This window comes from Schistocerca gregaria, chromosome X, assembly GCF_023897955.1.
Source record: "Schistocerca gregaria isolate iqSchGreg1 chromosome X, iqSchGreg1.2, whole genome shotgun sequence".
In the NCBI taxonomy this organism is placed as follows: domain Eukaryota; kingdom Metazoa; phylum Arthropoda; class Insecta; order Orthoptera; family Acrididae; genus Schistocerca; species Schistocerca gregaria.
Genome location: NC_064931.1, coordinates 174,745,434 through 174,769,318, shown reverse-complemented (window position 1 = coordinate 174,769,318; position 23,885 = coordinate 174,745,434). Strand labels below are relative to the sequence as shown.

General features: G+C 40.3%; 1 protein-coding gene across 9 annotated transcripts in view; it reads right to left on the bottom strand.

Moving 5' to 3' along the window:
- The window catches only part of LOC126299535 (SR-related and CTD-associated factor 4), a 197,143-nt gene that overhangs the window by 44,917 nt on the left and 128,341 nt on the right, over positions 1 to 23,885 (bottom strand). For all 9 annotated transcript variants that reach the window (XM_049991518.1, XM_049991519.1, XM_049991516.1 and 6 more), the window contains exons 15-17: positions 20,910 to 21,143; positions 4,355 to 4,457; positions 391 to 957 (exon numbers count right to left, since the gene is read on the bottom strand). In XM_049991518.1, coding sequence (XP_049847475.1) covers positions 391 to 957; positions 4,355 to 4,457; positions 20,910 to 21,143 — 904 coding nt within the window. The remainder of the gene's footprint in view (positions 1 to 390; positions 958 to 4,354; positions 4,458 to 20,909; positions 21,144 to 23,885) is intronic.

The following is a 23,885-nucleotide window of genomic DNA, read 5'->3' as shown; positions in this document are numbered from 1 at the left end:
TTGCAGATGCCTAAACACCATCCAACTAACAGCCAAGAGTTGGATCTTTAGTCACAATGGTGTTCCAACACATTGGTTAAAATTCATACTGACTCAGTATGCTGCAAGATTCTGTGGTCCCTTCCTTGATCTTTCCCTGTGTGACTGCTTGCATTTTCAGAAGTGAAAATTTTGTATGAAGGAGGGTTGCTTACCAGTGTGAAACAATGAATGTGTTCAGCAGATTAAAGAGATGCAATTATTTCAAGAAAGTAAAATAAATGGGATAATATGGAGAACTATCCTATCATATTCATAGTCAAATAAATCTGAACTAGTTTAGCTCACCTACCTCCTCCATGACTGCTACATACTTGAAATTAAGGGGCATCAATTAAAATTTTGCTTTACCTGGCTTCCTCTTTGTTAGAAGTTGCAATTCCATCATTTGCTAGGCTCCTTAGGCGTTCCAGAAGACTTGGTTTCTCTCCTCTTTCTGACCATGGTGTAGAAGGTGTATCAGGAGCTGACGGATCTTTCCTATCTGGCCTGTCTCGATCCCTATCACGATCACGGTCACGATCTCTTCTATCCCTATCTCTGTCACTCCATCTACTGCCACGATCTCGATCCCTGTCACGTTCACGATCACGATCCCTATCACGATCACGATTTCTGTCACGACCTCTGTCTCTATCACGATCTCGATCACGTTCACGGTCCCTTATATCTCTTTCCCTATCTCTGTCTCTGTCACGGTTCCTTTCTCTGCCGCGAACCTGTCCTGGATAATCCCCACTGCCCTCTTTCAGGGAATCCAACTCATTTACAAGCACTGAATTATTCTGACGACTATTATGATCACCAAGATGTTGACCAGAGTTCTGGTGGTGTGACAATGGGCCCATGTGATTTGGCGGAGGTGCCGAAAATGGTGACATTCCATGGCCAACACCTGCAAGAATTTGACCAGCAACCCTGAAAAAAAGGGTGTATAGTAAAACATAAAATTGTTGGAGAGTTGTCAAATTGATAAAATGAATACATCAAAAGAATTACAAAGGTTTCCACACCACATTGATGAAAAGAGTGTCTCATAGTCAATGTTTCCTGTAAATAAAAATTCAAAACAGTGTGGGCAGCAGGGGAAAATGGGGAGGGGGAGAGAGGCGAGGAGGAAGGGGGCAGAGGGAGGGAGTAGAGGGTAAGGGGGGCAGAGGGAGGTGCGAGAGGGTAAGGGGGGCAGAGGGAGGTGCGAGAGGGTAAGGGGGGCAGAGGGAGGTGCGAGAGGGTAAGGGGGGGCAGAGGGAGGTGCGAGAGGGTAAGGGTGCATAGGGAGGTGCGAGAGGGTAAGGGGGCAGATGGAGGGGGGCAGAGGGAGGTGCGAGAGGGTAAGGGGGGCAGAGGGAGGGGGGAGAGGGTAAGGGGGCAGAGGGAGGGGGGAGAGGGTAAGGGGGCAGAGGGAGGGGGGAGAGGGTAAGGGGGGAGAGGGTACGGGGGAGAGGCGGGAGGGGGGGAGAGGCGGGAGGGGGAGGGAGGCGGGAGGGGGAGGGAGGCGGGAGTGGGAGGGAGGAGGGAGGGGGAGGGAGGAGGGAGGGGGAGGGAGGCGGGAGGGGGAGGGAGGCGGGAGGGGGAGGGAGGCGGGAGGGGGAGGGAGGCGGGAGGGGGAGGGAGGCGGGAGGGGGAGGGAGGCTGGAGGGGGAGGGAGGCGGGAGGGGGAGGGAGGCGGGAGGGGGGCGGGAGGGAGGCGGGAGGGGGTGGGAGGGGGCGGGAGGCCGGAGGGGGGCGGGAGGGAGGCGGGAGGGGGAGGGAGGCGGGAGGGGGAGGGAGGCGGGGGCGGGAGGGGGAGGGAGGCGGGAGGGGAGGGAGGCGGGAGGGGAGGGAGGCGGGAGGGGAGGGAGGCGGTAGGGGAGGGAGGCGGGAGGGGAGGGAGGCGGGAGGGGAGGGAGGCGGGAGGGGGAGAGAGGCGGGAGGGGGAGAGAGGCGGGAGGGGGAGAGAGGCGGGAGGGGGAGAGAGGCGGGAGGGGGAGAGAGGCGGGAGGGGGAGAGAGGCGGGAGGGGGAGAGAGGCGGGAGGGGGAGAGAGGCGGGAGGGGAGAGAGGCGGGAGGGGGAGAGAGGCGGGAGGGGGAGAGAGGCGGGAGGGGGAGAGAGGCGGGAGGGGGAGAGAGGCAGGAGGGGGAGAGAGGCAGGAGGGGGAGAGAGGCAGGAGGGGGAGAGAGGCAGGAGGGGGAGAGAGGCAGGAGGGGGAGAGAGGCAGGAGGGGGAGAGAGGCAGGAGGGGGAGAGAGGCAGGAGGGGGAGAGAGGCAGGAGGGGGAGAGAGGCAGGAGGGGGAGAGAGGCAGGAGGGGGAGAGAGGCAGGAGGGGGAGAGAGGCGGGACGGTAGAGAACCGGGAGGGTAGAGAACCGGGAGGGTAGAGAACCGGGAGGGTAGAGAACCGGGAGGGGGAGGGAGGCGGGACGGTAGAGAACCGGGAGGGTAGAGAACCGGGAGGGGGAGGGGGGCTGGGGAGGGGGCTGGAGAGCTGGGAGGGGCAAGGGCGGGGCGAGCCATGACGGGACGGGGATGGGCAGGAGGGGGAGGGTTGGAGAAAGCTTTGATGGGGGAGGGCGGGGAAGGGGGAGGGCTGGGAGGAGGGGGAGGGATGGGAGGGGCCAGAGCCAGGAGGGCTTCACATCACCTCCCCCTCACTGCACCACCTCCTCTTTGCCTCCCCTCCCCTATCCTCCTCTCTGGCCCCTCTCCTCCCCTCCCAGCTCTCGCCCCCTCCCCATTGTCTCCCAAGTGGAGATGGAGTGGAAGATGTGAAGTTCTACGGAAAAAATTTTGCTACGTTGGCACATTTTGCAGTAACATGTCAACTTGATTGATGGAATAGATTTATTTGTAATTTTTGTGTGTACAGTCTATTTTGTGCAAAAAATAAACTGGAACAGCAGGCCACTAAAAAATGATTCGCTCCGTGTAATTTATCACTAATGCAATTTTATCCACAGTCTGTGAGTATTTTTTAGGAATCTACACCTTTACTGGGAACATATAAGAAATGACCACTGAAATCAAATGTGGCCTTACTGCTCAGAAAATGATGTGCATGGAAGACAACCCAAAAATACCACCACATGTGAAATCATTAAAACGGGGCACAATATGGTATTGAACAATTTGTGACTATAGATATATGAAAAACATTACAGCAAAGCTATGTTAAAACAATGAGTATGATTTATTTTACATGAAGAATTGATAGCTTTCAGTAAGTTGGATGTTGTGTTTGCTGAATGCTGACCCAAAACAAATGCGAAAAGAATTTCACAGCAACGTTAGGCTTTAAAATAATTCAACTGACAGTATGTACCAATGTGCTACTGTAGATAACATTTAGATTAATTACTTAATATTAGAAACAAAACAGCAACCAAAATTGTGTGTGGATGTTGTGCCCCTGCACCAATGTTGATCTGCCAAGAAGATTATAGCCTTTGATTTCTGTGACTCTTACTGATTACTTTATGATGGTTGAAAAAGTGAGAGGAATATACTAAGCACGTTTTCTGGAATAATTTGATGAAAATATGCAACCACAATTGTTTTGGCAATGGTAAAATTAAGCAAACTGATGTTCAAATTGCTGGACCACCCACCTTATTAACCAGGTTTTGACAATCTCCAACTCCCAGCTAATGATACATAAAATGAAATTTGTATCCAGAAAGCTGTTTTGAATCAAATGAAGAAGTTATGGCAGTCATGAATGGGTATTCAGCACACCTTCCAAAATCACATATCAATGAATGTGTTCACGATGAGAAAAAATTGGTTGGACAATACACACTTACCTCAAAGGGGGTTGTGTCGGAAACGAAGTGCATTTTTCACTTAAGACACACAGTTTTAGACCATGAAATGTTTCCCCTGACCCTGTATATAGTCTTTTGGGCACCACAGGCAATACCTGATGATAGTTTGGAGCTTAAATAAAATAGACTTAACAGTATTGCTTGAATACTACAAACTCCAGAATTCTTCATGCTAACTGGAAAATTATATCAGACTAAAAAATCCAAACTATTTATGATAGTTTCTTTGCATGTATGTCTCCTACAAAGGGTGTCAGTAGATGAGGTGTAAACTGCTTGTGGCTAAAATAAAAATATCCTTATGATCTCAACAGTAAATTGTAACAGTCTAGCCTAAAAGCATAAAACTTTTAATTTAAGGGACAAGCTTAAAGAGACGTGTGTGTGTGTGTGTGTGTGTGTGTGTGTGTGTGTGTGAGAGAGAGAGAGAGAGAGAGAGAGAGAGAGAGAGAGAGAGAGAGAGAGAGAGATGGGGGGGGGGGGGGGGCAGATGCACAGCAAAATTAGATGTCTACCTGGATGATGAGTCTGCAGAACTGTTTGCTTTACCATCAATATCTTCCATATCCATATCCATGTTGGAAGTGTCATCACGGCTAATTCTAGGCACCTGAACACCTGCAAATAAACCAAAAATGTTATACACTCTTAACGTGTGTAACTCTCAAAGACCCAACTTACTTCTCCACTCCAGAGATTTTCTTTGATAGTAACAGCTGACAGTACAAATAATAATGAAAGAGTTTCTCTGCCGCTTGAAGTCTCAGTTAAGTATATTGTCTCCAGAAAGAATTTAACAGATGAAATTTTTAAATGCCAGTTATCAGTTAGGACAATTAAAATGTGTCATCACTAATGATCATAACAGTCAACTATTAACTGCTATAACTCATCATATATGAAGGATAATGATGAAAACTGATTGCACGGGAAGAGCAAGGATTAACCTTTTGTAACATACCTGGTAGTGAAACAAATGACGAAAGTTACAGCACCTTCAAGAATAGAAAAATTAAGTCCACGATATACATAGAACTACTTACACACTCCCGTCACAGTGAAAAATTGTAGTCACATATCATATCATAAAGGTTACTAATAAACATGGTAATGGGCTCAGCTTGCTCATACATCACTAGCTAGCACAATTCACATAAAAAATATGCATTATATTTGGTATTACTGTGAAATTAAGTTACAACTTACTTTCACAGATATGAATTCCACATGTAAAATGAAAAATGCAAACCTTATGCAGGTATTTGTCACTATGTCAGTGTAAACTACACTGAAATCCGTTAGCTCACATTTCAAATAAAATTGCACATGACATGTTCAAAATCCAAAGCTCAAAAGACATTCATATCGAATTTTACTGGCACAATTGTGTCACCATAGGTATAAAAATAGCTTAAACAAAAGACAAACACTTGGTCAAAGGCATTTGTCTGAACTACAAGGGGCGTTCAATAACCAGTGAAACACTTTTAGCAGGTTAGTTCTATTCAGGATTCCAATACACTATATTATTCTCCACTCTTCTGACTACAAAACCCTATTTTTCAATACAATCTTCGTTCAATGCGATGGCCTTACACCACCTTATTGGGAGGGCCTGCATGGCCACGGGGTAGCCCTCCACTTGTTAATGTAGGAGCCAATGTTTTGCTGCATTAATACCCTCCATATCATCCACATACTTCTTCCTGCAGACTGCATCCTTCATTGTCCCAAACACAAGGAAGTCGGAAGGCGTAAGATCACAGCTGTAGGGCAGATGAGGAAGAACAGTCCAATGAAGTTTTGCGAGTTCCTCTCGGGTGTGCAATTTTGTGTTACCACACGGAGGAGCAGTTTGTTTACATTATTGTGGCAATGAACATGCCAAAATCATTTCTTCCGTTTCCTGAAGGTAGCACAATATGCTTCAGAGCGGACCGCTGCACCATGATGAAAGACGTAAATCACAATAATCCTTCAGAGTCCCAGAAGACCGTCACCATGACCTTACCAGCTGAGGGCGTGATTGTAAACTTTTTCTTGAATAAAATGGGGTGTGGCGCCGCTCCATGGATTGCTTTTTTGGTCCTGTTTCGAAGTGGTGAACTCATATTTCATTGCCCGTGAGGATATTTGACAAAAAAAATAATCACAATCAGAATGTGCAAGAAATTCCACAGAGACAGGCCTTTGTTCTTCTTTACGGTCCTCTGTTAGGTGGAGAGGAACCCAGTGGGCACACGCCTTTGCATACCCCAACTGGTGGACAAGTGTGGCAGTAATACCAACAGAGATGTCCAGTTGTGCAGTGAGGTGTTTGCTTGTGATTCATCGACCACCTCGAATGAGAGTGTCCACACATTCGGCATTACAGGAGTCAGAGCTGTGTGTGGCCACCGGAATGCCAGAGATCAGAAAGGTTTATGCAACCTTGTTGCAATGATGACTGACACCTTGCCCAACAACTCACTGTGCTTCTGTTCACTGCCAGATCTCTCTAGACATTCTATGAGCCTCTGAAGATCTGCAATGTTCTTGTTTTCCAACTAAAGAAATTGAATGACCACCCTTTGCTCGGAGCACACCTCCATTACAGCCAACATTTTGCAGACTACATGTAACACCACTATCTATCGAAATTTTATGAAACTATATGAGCTGACTATTTCACACTGCCACACAAAAAATTCTGCATTTCTTCAACTGAAATTGGCTGAGAAAAAATGTATTGCATTACTTCTTGAATGTCCCTGGCCAATAGCACAAAAGCACGAAATAAAGTGTTTTCTTTACAAAATAAAAACAGCCTACGCAGGGCAGTGACTTAATTCACGAAATTAGCAGCGGCTCTGGACACACGTATACAAAACACTAAGCATGCCTTACCTAGCAAGGTATTTGGTACGGAGCTCAAATACCACTGAAAAAAAGTTAAAATATTTCAGCGTATAGAGAACATTCATTTTAATAAGATGTGTTTGAAAGACAAGCTTGTTCCTAATTACACTGCAGTTACTGCGTAGCGCGGAGCACAGACACACGATGCAGGCCAGGACACAACTACACAGAATGGAGCAGAGTGTTAATTGTTGCGCAGCAATGTTCCAATGAGCATCAATAAAGTTGGAAAACTAGAAGAGCCGTCCAGAGCACACATGAACAAAACAAAAAATTTCCTTTGATATACCAACACAGTGCAAAACCTGTTCATTGTTGTGCAGAGTTACACAGTTTCAAGTGAACAATGCACACACCATGCTGCACTTAACCTCTTTCCTTGGTTTTGTGTGTTACAGTAAAATGCATAAAAATGTACTGTGATGTTAAGTGGTTTAAAGAGGAGATTCATTATTAATTTAAATTTAAAACTGATTACATTGTGATTTGTATTTAGCTCATATGGTGTTGAGTACATCTCTGACAGACACACAAGTTGACACGTGTACAAATAATGGAGCCAATACTTTGTACACCTGGTAAACAAAGAGGTCAGTTCTAGGCACAAGAGGAAGTTAGATGATCTCTATACCATTAAATGTATACAAGTTAGTGACATTAAGGATGAGAAAATAATGTTTCCAACTTAAATTTAGTAAAAAAGGAGAAAACCTACCAAACATAATATTTTCTCAATCTGAGCTTAACCTAAGCTCAACCTACTCAAGAAAGGCCTTAAATTTAATGTAGAGCCCACATTTAAAGACAGTGTGATCAACCACTTAACAGCTAACACAAAAGTAGCACTTGACAAGACTCGCCTGCAAATTTACCAAAAAAATAGAATTACAAGCAAAATCGCTATCTTAACTGAAGAGCAGCTAAAACATGACAGGAATACCAAACATAATAGAGATTACATAAACAAAGTAGTGTGGTATTAAGAATAACGTAGTACCACAGTACAAGCTTTTGATAATAATAATGTTATAAATCTTGAGAAAGATTTGACAAATAAATTTAGTGCAATGGTTAAAAAACACCCTAAAAAACTGTGGAATGATATTCTCAGCACAATAGGTTAGGGTTTGTGTAGTAATCAATCCCAGAATTCCCATCCTCAATCATAAATTCACAAGCAAACTGCATTAACAGTCCTGCATATCTAATTAGTAAAAAATCGAATATAATAAAAATGAGTACGCTTTTGAAACAAATTACTCAGTTAAAAATGTTGTGAACACGGTGAATGAAATAAAAATAGTGGAGCAAAATTTGTCTCATTTGATATTTTAAACTTATATTACAATGTGCCAGAAACAATTAATATTATAAAAGATAATCTACTTCCTTACAGAAGAATTCCCATAGTGCTCAGAGCCAACTTCCTTACAGAAAGGTTATCATGGCAGAGATAGATGAAACTGTAGGATTAGGTCAGTTAATCTTATCATTTAACTGCTTTTTTTTTTTTCAATGAGGTGTACTCTCAACATGAAGGTGTTGACATGGGTAACTGTATAGCTGGCACATTAGTGGATATTTTTGTAACACACACTAAGAACAAATTTTTTAATGAATACACATGCATAGGCGAAAAGATAATTTACTACAAAAGATATGTAGACAACACACTTGTCTTATTCAACTGGGGCACACATGAAATCAATACAATGGTGGCTCAACTGAATAGTTTGCATCCTAAGATGAAATTTACAGTGGAAATAGAGCAGCATCGTAGTGTTACCTTCATTGACCTGACCCTCACCAACATTAATAGTAGCCACTATTTCAGTGTTTATTGAAAACAAACAACAGACACTGTCAGTCACAGCCAGAATTACATAAGAAAGTTAGAGCCCTGAAAATGTCCATCAGACAGGAAGAGTGTTATATTGAAATAAGTCACTGTTACGAATGGGTATGAAAGCAATATATTGATCAGTTGGTCACAATGAAGAAACATGGTCACTATAAGATACATTCACAAATGGAAAAGAGTAAAGAAATACCAAGATATGCTGTACTTCCATACTACAACAAAATATCTTACAAAATAGCTCGTTTGCTCAGTAATATGGGCGTGCACGTCAGTTTCTGAACCCTCATCTCTTTAGGCAAGACAATCAGGCGTGCTAAAAAGAAAATTACCGAGTTGGTATTTACAAAATCAGCTGTGACACATGTGATAATTTCTAAATCAGAGAGATGATTTAATACAAAATTGAGGGAACATATTCTTCTAGCAACAGCAACACTTCATCAAAAGTCTCACCTGCATAGTAAGAGCTATGTCACTAAAGATACTGATGCTACTGTGGATCTATCACATAAGGTACGCAAAGGATGTCTCATGAATACTTTAGAAGAGACCGAGACTTATAGCAATTTTAATAAACACACAGAAAAGATTTTAAATCAACAGAATTGAAAAACAGGTGGTTTTTAGACAATTTTTATACAACTTTGAAACAGCAATAATATTATGTTGTTCTTCCATCTCACTTGGAATGCATCTCCCTATCTGTAAATGTATATGATGTACCTCTTTTATAATGGACCTTCCTAAGATGTAATTATCACCATTTGTAATGATCTCCTGCCGAAATTAGTAGACAATTCCCAGATATCTGAGACAATTTTATTTCATTATACTGTGACCATACCTATATCCATGCTTCAATGTTTTGTTTATTATTTGTATTATTGTTTTAAGATATCCCATTTTGCAAGGTAACATGCAACGGTCATATGAAATGGTCCCAACGGCTGAGGGAGGACTGCATGCCATCACTTACTGAGACGGTAGAAGACTTTGAGAACGCAGTCCCTTGTCCCACGTATGTACTGTAGCAATTTTGTGACTGGGCCATGTTTTGATGGTGTTTTGACTAGCTCTTTGCACCCTAAAAAATGCAATAAAGGCTTGCACAATCCTCGTCTAAATCATACAATTTTTTGGATGCTTCAAAGCTTCATGTGTTCCCAATATTAGCTTGTTTCAAATAACTTTTAGTAATGCCTTTGACCAAATGTGTATTTCCACTGTTTAAGCTATTTTTATATCTCTGATGATACAACCATGCATTAAAATTCATTCAAATGTATGTCATTTGATTTTTGTCATTGACCATATTATGTTTAGTTTTATTTGAAATGTGATCTAACAGATTTTAGTGTGGTTTACAATGGCACAGTGACAAAGACCCGCATAAGGATTGCAGTTTATCATTTTACATACCAAAATTCATATCTCATAAGCTATATTTTTACATTTTTATGTGAATTTTGCTAAATAGAGATGCACATGCAGGTTGTACACATTACCACAATTTTCATTAGTAGTCTTCATTAGAGAGAGCATTAGATGGAGCTTCCTGCACACTAATGTGTGGAAGATATGATACGTGACTACTGTTTTTCACTGTGGCAGAGGTGTATAAATAGTTTTTATGTATGTTTCTGACTTCATTACTCTATTCTTGAGGCTGCTGTAACTTTTGTGGTTTGCTTCACTACCAGGTAGCTTGAAAATACTTGGAGGAGAAAGGGGGTGGAGAGAGAGAGAGAGAGAGAGAGAGAGAGAGAGAGAGAGAGAGAGTTAGCTAATAGCGTAAAAGCATGAAATAACATATTTATTTCCAGTATAAAAACAGCCTACACAGGACACTAACTTCCCTCACGACATTTGCAGCAGCTGTGGAATCATACACACAAACAACTATGTACTAAAAATGTTGGCTGCTGAGATTTGCAACAATGACTGTAGCTCTTTCAATATGACAAATCTATGACACACTATGATGGAAATAGTGAGTGTCAAAGTAAAATACACCACTCACTACAGTATTTCTTCCTCATCCAAATGTTCTTAATAACTTCAACATTATTATATGTAAATTCACTTGAACAGTGATCTACATTAAATAATATAAGATAAAGTAAAAAAGACATTTGGCCACCATGACACTACAAACGTTGAGAGTGAAAACAGTGAACATTTCTGGTTAAAACTGCTACTTGAGTATCAAAATGATTCAGCATCAGTTTAAGGGTTTGCAGCTCATGTTCTAGGGGCTAGCGTTGCTGCCTCTGGATCACGGTGTCCTGGGTTCGATTCCTGGCTGGGTTGGGGATTCTCTCTACCCAGGGACTGAGTGTTTGTGTTATCATCATCATCATCATCATCATCATCATCATCATCATCATCATCATCATCAGTTTCAGGTCACCCATTCAAAAGCAAACAGATTACCCACATCATGGAGACCATCATGAGGCATATCTAATAAGACAGCAACAGAGACTGCTGGGTGGCAGCACTGACTGTAGTGGACCAGCCCACCAGCAAGCCAGAATGAACGAAACATTGTTTGGCCACTTTGACACAACAGATGGCTGATACACTCCACAGAGGGACTGGTAGCATGAGCACACTGGCTGTTCTGCAATCTTTCTTACACCACTTTAAAGAAACTATTTGTAAAAAAAATGATTATTTTTTATCATGTAGCTTCAGTCTTCAGTTAGGTCATACACTGCTATAAATGAAATGTAGCTAACATGCTCAATTTTTCTTTAAACGTGGGAGGAAATCTATATCTAACTCCAATCTCATGAAAATAGATTTTAAGTAGCGGGTTCACTTCTACTCTTAAAAGTACAGTGGTAATGAAATATTCATAACATCTGTTGTATCTCCTAACTTGTTTGAGATACTGAAATGGGTTTCTCACACACAAATCACTATACGATTAACACAAAATCATAATTAATGGAATAATCCATTTTTTACAGGGACAGCGATAGCTGGTGGAATGAGAATTATTGTGGCTTTGTAACAACACAAGTGAAGAAATTAAATACTTATTTTTATCCTGAGAATGCGGTTTTTCATAAGCTGTTCACCTGATTTGTCCTCAGTTCCTTATTTTATTAAACCACTGTTTCATGATTGCATCACAATTGCAACTGCATTAGCATATTAGTGGGATTCCTGTGTAAACCTCACTGTGTTTTGCACAAGAAGTATATTTTAATGTGACAAGAAAAATGTAGATGTTACTCAAAATTCACCACTGACGACACTTCTCTGGATGTAAAGAAAGGTTAGTAAGTCTAATGAAAATAAACAGCTCTTTCTACTCCAATTTCAATGGAGTCTGTAACCCAGTAAGTTTCTAATAATGCACAGCTTGGGGCATGGTGGGTTATTCTCTCATTATCCATTAAACAGTCAGTCCATATGCCTAGATAGGTTTAAGGTTGTCTGTCTCTTCACGCTGCAATGGTAGATACTTGTTTAGCTGACAAATGCAGTGTTGACGAAAATTCGACTACATATCTACCACACAAAGGCCACATAACTCCAGTCCATGAGCAGTAGCTGAAAGTTAGTTAAACTTGCACGATTCATTTGAAAAAATGTCTAAAATTTCCTTTAAGTTGGTTTATTGTCATTAAAACACAGATAATACCTTTCAAGCCCATATGTAATATCCCAACATCATTATGCAATTCTACTGACGTCTCTGTTAGTAAAGAAGTGCTCACTATAATGTCTCGTAATCATTAGGAAACGCGCCACGTGGAGTTTATGTACGACATGTGAGGTTCACATGTGAATATCTCCTAAAATCAACTACTCTCAAAGCTCAAACTTTCCCAAAATACTGGATACTGTACTTGCTTTTCGTCAACGACACGTAGAACCAATCAAACTGTGCGAATTTCTTAATTTTGGTATAAATTTGATCAGCATGGTTTAACATAGGTGTTTACCAGAAGATTGCTCCCAAGCGACTTTACTGACTCACAGACTTTAGGCACAGAGCCCTACTTGAATGTGCGGTAAATGCTAAATTCCTACTAGCTAGTATGTGAGGCAGCCAATATAATTATCACAAGTAATTTAGACTACAAATCTCATAATGCTGAAACTAAATAAAATTTAATGAAAAAAATAAATACAATTATTTTCCACAAAATAAATTACTAATAAATTTAATACTCAACACCCCTTCTGGCTGATTTTACAAAATCATGTCGACTCAAACATACATCACAAATTCTCCTATTGCACAACAACCTTCTCACATACATTTACACAGTTTCAATAAAATACCACATCCTCACTTTAAGTATGCCCTCCATTCACTCTCCCACTCTCCCCAAAACACTCACACCACCACAACACGATGAAACAATAATTTTCCAAAGTACTTTTAACTATTTCAGAAATTTGTGGTAATGAAACCAAACATAATTCCAGAAAATCAGATTATAGAAACCTATCCTCCTGGTTGTAGTTTCAAATGACACTATAGATGTATACATTACAGTTCCTTATTCAGTTTATCAATGCCAGCACAGGTATTGGGTGTTTTAGGTAAAGAATTATATCTCCGAAAGTATTGAAGTTATCGATTTGAAATTTTAACAATAGGGTTGCGTTACCCATAGAATTTGGTATACTAAGTGTGAAAAAGTTCGATTAATATTTAACAGTACTTCTTCAGATGCACAGAGTGTATGTGTAATGTACTGCACGCAGTGCTTAGTAAGTATCTGGCTCGCTCAGCCCAGTAGCCAGCACCAGCTGTGTCAGTGTGAGAACGAAACATCAACTCTCCTCCCAGCTCCACGGCAAGATGACAACTCATAATAATCTGCAATGTTAGAACATGATACTGAAACTTGGCGAAGTATTTACTTTCTACACCTCAATGATCTGAGAAATATGAAAAAATTCACACCAAACAGCACACCATATTTTTGGTCTTATGAGGCAAGGACTAAACTTATTCACCTCAAATATCTTTTAGTTTATACAAGATACTGACAATCTATTTTTCCCTTGACAAGCAGTTGGCATGATACTGCAAGTCGGTGAAGTGATAACAGCTTCAAAGCTACAACATACATTGCCTCAACAAGAAGTACTATTCTGGAGCCAAAAAGGAGCATAGATCTATTTGTTAAAGCACAGTTAATTCCTTTTATATGCTGCTGTAACTACTCATCAAGGCCAAAACAGATAATATCTTTAATATATCAAAAAGATCTTTTAGGTGAAATAGTTCAGCAACACCATTTAAATGGGGATAAGAACTGTGTGCTGTGAATTGTTTTCTTATTTCTCACTGGAGCATAGAAATAAATCCCTCAGCCACTATTCATTATTACACACACACTGGGTTACCAGAGTCGACTAAAACTGCAACAGGAGTTATGTATTTTACTGAACTTACTTTACTTTCTGAGAAGCAACATCAGTGGTGAATTTGGAGTAACATTAACATTTCTCCTGTTGCCATATTAAAATTTGCTTATTCTGCCACAACACAGTGAAGTTTACATAATGTCTCCTCACTAACATGCTACCGTTGTTGTGATAATGACAAAATCCTGAGAGAGAGGTTAATTAAACAAGGAACTAAGGGGAAATCATGTCAACAGCTTATGAAAGCGAACATTCTCAGAAAAAAATAATTATTATCATAAATGTGTATCAGTAATTTCTTCACTTCTGCTGTTGCAAGGCACACTAATTCTCATTTCATCAGCCATTGATGACCCTTAAAACATTTTATTAATCCATTGAAAAAGTGTGGAGTTACTGAATATAGAAAGAACTGTGACAGACACCCAAACAACAGGGAACTGACATGCATTGAGACTACGAAATAGTGCATTGATAATGGCTAGGCACTAGTCAAAATCTGGATTTGCCAAATGAAACCTGCAAAAAAAGGATGATTGACTGCTGTGCTCTATCATTTATAAATCAGATCACTGAGTGCACCCATGTTCCTTATGGAAGGTAACCTGATGAATTTCTACAGAAACAGAAACTACTACATAATAGTATAAAACAAAGCATATGGCTATAGACAGAGATGCATAATGAAACACATTTGTCAGGCAAGAGAGCAATGCGTAAAACCTTCAGTAACTTACTGTAACAGAATATTGTCAAATTAGCTTTGACAAAACCCAAAGAAAGTTTCATCATATTTAAAGGCTGTTAGTGGCACCAAAGTTAATGTCCCATCACTCACTGACAAGACTGTAACTTAAGCTGAGAGTAGCAAAGCAAAAGCAAAAATGCTCAACTCTGTTTTCAAATATTTCTTTACAAAGAAAAACCCAGTATTGCCCCAACTTAATTCTTGTACCACTGAAAAGATGAATGAAATAGATATTAGTGGCAGTAGTGTTGAGAAACTGTTGAAATTGTTAAAAATAAACAGAGCCCCAGTGTCCAATGGAATCCTTATTAGATTCTATACTCAATTCACTGCTAAGTTAGCCCCTCCATTAACTGTAATCTATCGTGGATCCCTCAAACAAAAAATCGTGCCAAGTAGTTGGAAGAAAGCATAGGACAGACCTGTCTACAAGAAGGGTAACAAAAGTGGCCTACAAAAGTACCATCCTATATCCTAGACATCCATTTGTTGCAGAACCTTAGAATATATTCTGAGCTCCAATGTAATGATGTATCTCGAATAGAATGACCTCCTCCATGCCAACCGGCGAGGATTTCGCAAACGTAGATCATGTGAAACCCAACTCACACTTTTCTCACGTGGCATCTAGAAAGCCATGGATCAAGGCAGTATGGTAGATGTAGTATTTCTCAATTTCTGAAAAGCATTTGACTCTGCAGCAGACCTATGCTTTTTATCAGAATTTCTATCACAGGAGGTATCAGATGAAATATGTGACTGGATTGAAGATTACTTGGTAGGGAGGACACAGCACATTATCTTGGATGGAGAATCATCAACAAATATAGAAGTAACTTTGAGTGTACTGCTCGGAAGCGTGTTGGGTCCCTTGCTGTTAATGTTGTATATTAATGATCTTGCAGACAATATTAATAGTAACCTCAGACTTTTCACAGATGAAGCAGTTATCTACAACAAAATACAGTCTCAACAAAGCTGTGCAAGTATTCAGACAGATTTTGATAATATTTCAATGATTGGCAGTTTGCATTAAATATTCGAAAATGTAAAATTGTGCGCTTCACAAAAATAAGGTACCCTATGAATGTAATATCAGTGAGTCACAGCTGGAATCTGTAAACTGAGATACTTGCATGAATGACTTAGTAGGGACATGAAGTTGAATGACCACATGGGCTCAGTCATGGGTAAAGCAAGTGGCAGACTTTGGTTTACTGGTATAATACTAGGGAAATGCAGTCTGTTTATGAAGGATACTGCTTACAAATCAACTGTGCAACCCATCTTAGAATACTGCTCAAGTATGTGTGTGGCCTGTACCAAATAGGACTGGCAGAGGCTATTGAACATATACAGAGAAGGGCAGCAAGAATGGTAATAGGTTTGTTTGACATGTGGGAGAGTGTCACTGAGATGTTGAAAGAACTGTACTGGCAGATTCTTTCAGATACACAGAAACTGTTCCCAGAATGTCTACTAATGAAGATTTGAGAACAGGCTTTAAATGATGACTCTGGAAATATACTACAGCCTCCTACATATCACTCCCATAGGGCTCATGAGGATAAGATTAGATTAATTACAGCATGGACAGAGGCAAAGGAACATACCCTCTGACACGCACTTCACAACGGTTCACAGAGTATAGACGTAGACATAGAACAGTGTCACATGGCTTCACTTCACGAGACACTGCAGGGAGGTTTGGAATTTAATCCAAGACAATGGTGGAAAGACTGGTGATCGGAAACTTTACACCACCACCTTTCTTCTCCTTGATGGAGAAATATTGGCAGTGAAAATTTCTTCCCTGGTTTGAACCAGCTTACCTCTGAGTCAAGTGCTATCCCAGAGGCACCAGTTAGCGACCTTGGCTATGGAGGCACATAAGTAATGCACATTATACAATAAAAGATTACTTAGAGTACTCAGAGTAGACAATAATGACGAAAAGAGAAAACTATAACACCGTCTAATTGTACTAAATAATGACAATGCAATATTCTTGTAAGAAAATGTGCCAAGGTCTATAGTGCATAACTAATGTCTTGTCAATCCTCTGAATTCAAAATCTCGCTCCTCAGGGAAGGAGGAAACTCAGATGGACTGAAAGGAGTATGTCGGGACATACATGTTCTGGGTCCTGGAGTAACCAGTGGGTATTATGACAAATCCTGTATTATTGTGAGATGAGCCCTGGATGAGTAAATAAAAGATTACTAGCTACCAATTAGTACAGCAGTGTACAAACTAATGTACCACGCTAGACGGCCACAGTGGCCGAGCGGTTCTAGGCGCTTCAGTCTGGAACCGCACGACTGTTATGGTCGCAGGTTCAAATCCTGCCTTGGGCATGGATGTGTATGTCCTTAGGTTAGTTAGGTTTAAGTAGTTCTAAGTTCTAGGGGACTGATGACCTCAGATGTTACGTCCCATAGTGCTCAGAGCCATTTCTAATGTACCCCCTACCGGGTGCTATCTTTGATTTGGTGTTGGTGGACTAAAGGAATGTCTATACTCAGTTTACAGTGAAATAATTTGCTACCTAACTGTGGTTGTAGGCAATGTGACATTTGAGGCAGTGCACCAATGCTGTGCCAATAATAAAGATGAAGATTTTGAAACTTCTGTTCACTTCAACCCATCTTCTACTCATGCATACACCTATCACTAGAGTACAACTACATTGATGAGCCAAAATATTATGACCACTGACCACTGCCCACTGCAAGATTGACTGTTGCCTAGTGTCGCTGTCGGTAAATTATGCAGTACAGAAAGTATGTAAGAGGAGCAGGGATGATTGGGGCAATCCACTGACATACGCGACTTTGCCAAAGAGTAGATTGTTTTGGCCCAGCTCCTGGGAATGTGCATCTCTGAAATGGTGTAGCTGGTTGGCAGTTTTCATTCTATTCTTATGACCATCTATGGAAAGTGGTTTAAGGACAGTGAAACCATGAGTGGGCAATTAGATGTTGGACTCAAAGCCTCATCACAGAATGTGGAGGTCTGAGGATTGTACACACTGTCCAAGCAAGATAGTAGGTGATCTGTGGCAGATCTGATGCCAGAGTAAAATGCTGGTGCAGGCACAAGTGTTTTGAAGCACACCTTTCAGTGTACACTGTTGAAAGTCGGTGCCTGCAGCAGACAAATACTATGTGTTCCCTTGCTTACCCACTAGCATAATCAATTATGATGGCAGTGAGCACAGGATCACTGAGATTGGACCATGGATCAATGGAAAGATGTTGCCTGGTTGCATAAATCATGTTTTTTGTTACACAAGGCTGACAGTAGTTTATGGACACCCTTTCACCTTGGAGAATGGTTACTCGAAACACACACTACGCCATGGACACAGTGCAGTGGGAACAGCACTATACTGTAAGGGATGTTCACCATAGCCGACCTCTGGTAGTAATCAAATGCACCTCAACAGCTGTGGACTGTGTGAACATTATTGCAAACCATTTGCATACCTTAATGCTTTATTTCTTTCCTGATGGAGATGGCATCATCCAGCAGGATAACTATATGCCTCAGAATGCCATAATCATGCTACATTAGTGAACTGACACCTACGTCCTGGCCATCAAATTCGCTTGGTCTGAACCCAATTGAACATCTGGAACACTATCAGATGTAAGTTCCACACTAACAAATCACCAGTCTGTCATTTACGAAAATTGCGTGACCTGTGCATAGACATCTAGTGCCACATACCTTCAGAAACCTAGCAAGAATTGTCAAATCCACGTCATGTAGTCTCGCTGCTGTATTGCATTCCAAAGGTGGACCAACATAGTATATTATTACTTGGTAAAGTGAAGTGGCAATCTCACCAAGGTGGCAACACTGTCGCACTTATGCCCAAGATACAAAAAGGGGAAGTAATACTTGTGCACACACCAGTTTTCTTACAAGTGGAGCACTGTTACATATAGTCTGTTTATCACCGCTTATACATGACACAATTTGTGGAACATGAAAATCTAATTTTGAAATCAGTATCTGATGTCTGCTGACATGTTTACATGTTAGGCCTGAAACTATTTTGCTAAACCAATCAAATATCGGTTTTTGAATGTCACTTGTCAAATATGATTTATTTATTTATTTATTTTTGACGGAGAGAGCAGCACGATGAGATATTCAAAACTCTTATCCATGCGAGACTGTTTTATTGCTCTCACAAGATCACTTGCATTATGGAAACTGAACTTTATTGTAACGAAAAATTTTGGACACTTACAATGGCTAAAAATATTCAAAATGGATATACATATTGTCACTAATCACAAAAACTATTTCACGTGACGTTCTACATAATTAAAATTAATATTCATGTTCAAAGCATTGGCACAGCATGGTAGTTAAGATGCAATCATAACAAGCAAAGGCTTGTGGGTTGGAATAGTGTCAGGTGCTTTGAAATTTTTACTTTTTAATCCTTAGGAAAATGACTTAATTAATTATTTTTACCCAATTAATTGTATTTATTTTAGTTCCAATCCTTTGTCACGTCATTTAACCACTGTGTTAAGTTTCTATTTGCTCATTATGCTACAGATGGTTTCAAAAAGTCGATTCCACACCTTCCCTTGTAAGTTACCGGATATTTTGTCACCAGGAAACGGATGTGGACAAGTGCATTTGCCAGTAAGAGAAAGTGGGTATAATAATTTACAAATTAACCCACAACAAAGGATAATACAGCTGTCATCAATTAGTCTAATTTTGTTAGTTCAGAAGGTATTTCAGCATGTGTGTATCTCGTTTTGTAAAAGAAAGAGAAAATTTGATTCTTCTCAAATAAGTAAAGTAAAGACTTCAAAATTAGCAAAATACTTTTCTTCCCTTTATTCCCCACAAAATCACTTCCTCCAAATAATTAAGAGTTTAAAAGGCAAGAAGAAATCTTGTAACTGCCGTGTTGCAGGCAATTTGTTTTTTGACTCATATATGAGAAGTGAATCCAAACTGAAACCCACATCACTGCCTTGCATGCAGAACAATAGAATACTGACCAGCACTTTTATTCAACAATACTCACCTAACACTGTCACTTTGCCAACATTTGTTTACAGTGCAATGTGAGTGAGCCTGTGTTTCATCAAAGTAAATCTCTGTCCATTTTGTTTCTGGTACTTTTGATTGTTGCAGAAATGGCATACTACATTAGGTCCCATAAAAACCTAATATAATATGTCCTTTCAGCAACTATGTCCTCTCATTCACAGATAATAGCACTTTTATTTTGGCACCTTTTAACACTAAATCTCACACAGAAAACAATTTTTCTACAAGTTTCTTTGCTAGCTTTGAAGTTTGGTTCTGTATAAGTTGTGTAGTTTTTGCAAAGTTGCTATCTTTTTACGTTGTTTGTAATAGTGTAGAAGTTGCTGCCTGATGATACCTTCCTTTGCACTGTCAATGGAATACTTATTGCAAGGATTTTGCTTCTCCTTCCTTAGCACCGAAACTTGAATTCTAGTACCTCCTTCCATAATTTGCAAACCATTCTGTTGCTTAGTTTTTAACTTTCTGGCTGTACATCCCATCGGCTTCTCAAACAGCACAGTATGTCCCTTCTCTTTCTCATTTCAACAAATTTAATCACATTAACCACAAGCAGCCATGCCAGCCCACAATGACTTTTTTTAGCTTCCATCTTCTATGCTTGTACTGTGATGAAACAATGCACACTACATTAATTGGAACGTGCTTGTATCTAGTCATGTGGTTACGTTAGTTCCTGATATTGCTGAATTACCACTTTGTCTTGCCAAGTACTAGCACGTGATCATAATGGTTTGGCTCATCGATGTGTGAGTCACACACGCCACCATTTCACCACCATGAATCATATTAAAAAAATATTAAACATTTGATCTGCTTAAAATTCTAGAAACTCACCACATAGTACAGTATAGTGTTGACAAGGCTTAGCAATCTCCCCTGCTCTACTTACCACAGACAATTACAGAAACAAAACTTTTACCATAAACATATTGACTGAATTCAGTGGACAGTGTAATATCATATAAATAAAATATCCTATTTCTTTGTCCCTCATTATTTAACATCTAGACGCTTCAATAAGAAAATTTATACAACAGTACAAGTCAGTTAATGTTTGAGATGCCCTGCTTACCTGCTAGTTGTTGCATCTGTGCAGGTACCCCAAAAGGAACTCTGAGCAAAGCTTCACTAATGCCTGGAAGGTTTGCCTCCGATGTGGGAGGTGGAACTCCAACAGGAGCAGGAGGAGTAGCATGTGGAAGACCAGTTGCTGTTTTATCCTGTGGAGCAGCAGGTGCAGGCAATGGGATCTGTGAAAGCTGTCCATGCACAGGGCCTGTCATCATTCCCACTGGGCCACCAGCAGCTGGAATGTCAATCACACCGGAGATTCACTTAACCATTTTATACACAGTACAGTAAATTATCTTGTTATATATAATTTTCACTGTGGGCAAAATACACACACTACAAAGATTTAACAACTTCACATAACTTGGCAACCGTAAGCACGCTGGTCTTAGATTGTTCTTACATACTCAGTGGTGCACGAGACTGGCCATAGGCGATACTGCATGATGTGGGCTAAGGTCGGTTCAAGCCCTACATTCATAACATCCAAACTCCACAGCAGTACTATGAATAGTGCCAAGCTGGCTAATGTCAGAGGTACACCGATCATCCTACAGCGTTTGAGAGGTTTCCTCCTTTACCATCACATCATACGCAGCTTGCTACAACTTGCAAATAGTATTGTGTGAACACTGCAAAAATGTGACGTCCTTGGACATATCTTGATTGACTATCAGTCACCTCTGTGGATTCTGTCATTATTATTCGAAACACTATGTATCTGTAGGCACTATTTACTTCTTTCTGGTAGGTTTCTTAGCAATTCTGGACTCAGAATATGATGGTGATGACCAAGGTGAAAGCAATTAAAATAAATAGGAATTCCCACATAAAAAAGATATAAATCATAACTTATGCTTTGTTAACAGTGGCACTGACGACGGTCACCAGGCACAGTCACCACAGGCTGCCTGATAATACTTGCCAACATTTTAGTCACAGTACGTCCAATCCCAGTCGTCAGTTGTGGCAAGACTAAGGAGGTTACAATCTTTTCAAACCAATATTAGCCTTGAAAAGAACATGACGAGTACTGTACACTCTTTTGTCAGTTATTAGACAACCAGACAAATTTTACAAATATATGACATGAAGGGAGAAACATCCTATTACATACTTGAGATGATTGGTGGTGCCTTTAAAAAGCAATATCACAAACACACTGCACAATTTCAAATAAATTCAGGAAAACAGACACACAACAATCAACCTTTAATGACTGTTACAAATTTGGATTTCAGACAAAGCCTTAAACTGATTGCAAATCATGCTCTGGCGATGTATGTGCCTAGTAAGTGAATTAAGGATGGAAAAGACCCTGCATCATTTAATGATCAAATTCAGAAAATCTTAGGAAAGAGAGACTGTTGCACTCTTTGTTAAAAAATGAATGCACAAATGTTTACAGGTAAAAGTAGAAAATCATGCATCCAATAGATCAATGCAGGAAGCATACAATAATTTCCACCATCATATGTTAGTAATAGATGGTGCGAAGCAACTGAGAAAATTGTGGTCACACGTAAAATCGCTAAGAGATCAAACACTTCTATCCAGTTATTTGTCGATCAGTCTGATGTGGCAATAGAAGACAGGCAAAGGAAAGCTGAAGTTTTAAATTTCATGTTTAAGAAATCATTTAAGCAGGAGGAATGTACAAACATTCTGTCATATGACTGTGCGTTTTACAGAGAGTACTCTGCAGTACTGGCCCTTTACTTAGCTTGCTTTTATTACAAATCTCCTGTCCAGAGCAAAGTCCCATGCAGCAGGATAAAAAAAGTGCAAATGACTCCTGTTATAAAGAAAGGTAAAGGAATAGACCTACATAATGACAGACCAATACCATTAACATTGGTTTGCTGCAGAATTCTTGAACACATACAGGGCTCAATTATTACAAAGTTCCTTGAGAAAGTAAATCTTCTGTTCACAAATCAGCACAGATATAGACAGTATTGCTCATGAGAAACTCAGCTTACCCTTTTCTCACATGATATTCAACAAAAAATTGATGGAGGGCAACAGGTAGATTCCATATTCTTAGATTTCTGGAAAGTGTGTGACACGGTGCCCCACTGCAAACTATAGACAAAGGTCCGAGAATACAGATTAGGTTGCCAGACACGAGGCTTGCTCGAAGACTTTTCAAGTAATAGTACATTTTCCTGAACAGCAAGTGCTCATCAGAGCCAAGGGTGTTGTTAGGAATACCGCAGGGAAGAGTGATAGGATCACTCTCATTCTCAATATAAATAAATTATCTGCTGGACAGGGTGAACAGCAATTTACAATTGTCTGCTGATGACGCTGTGGTGTTTGGGAGGGTGTCATCATTAAGTGACTGTAGGAGTAAACAAGATGAATTAGACAAAATTTATAGTTGGTGCGATCAACGGCAGCTTGCTCATGTGGATGAATAGGAAAAACACCCTATAATGTTTGATTACAGCATTAGTAGTGTGCAGTTTGACATTGTCACATCAATTAAATATCTAGGTTTACTGTTGCAAAGCAATATGAAATTGAATGAGCATGTTAGGTTGGTAGCAGAGAAGGTGAATGCTCAACTTCGTTTTATTGGGAGAATTTTGGGAAACTGTAGCTCATTCATAAAGGAGGCAGCCTATAGAACACTAGTGCAACCCATTCTTGAGTACTGCTCAAGGGGATGGGATCTCCACAAGTTTGGATTAAAGGAAGACATCGAAGTCTTTCAGAAGCGTGCTGCTAGATTTGTTATCGGTAGGTTTGATCAGCATCCAAGTATCACAGAAAGGCCTCATGAACGAAAATGGGAATCCCTGGAGGGAGGATGAAGCTCTTGTTGAGAGGCACTATTGTGAAAATTTAGAGAATTGGCATTTGAGGTCAACAGCAGATTGATTCTACTTCCCTCCAATGTACATTTTGTGTGAGAATCATAAAGATAAGACTTAAGAAATTAGGGCTCACACAGAGGTTTACAGAACGCCAC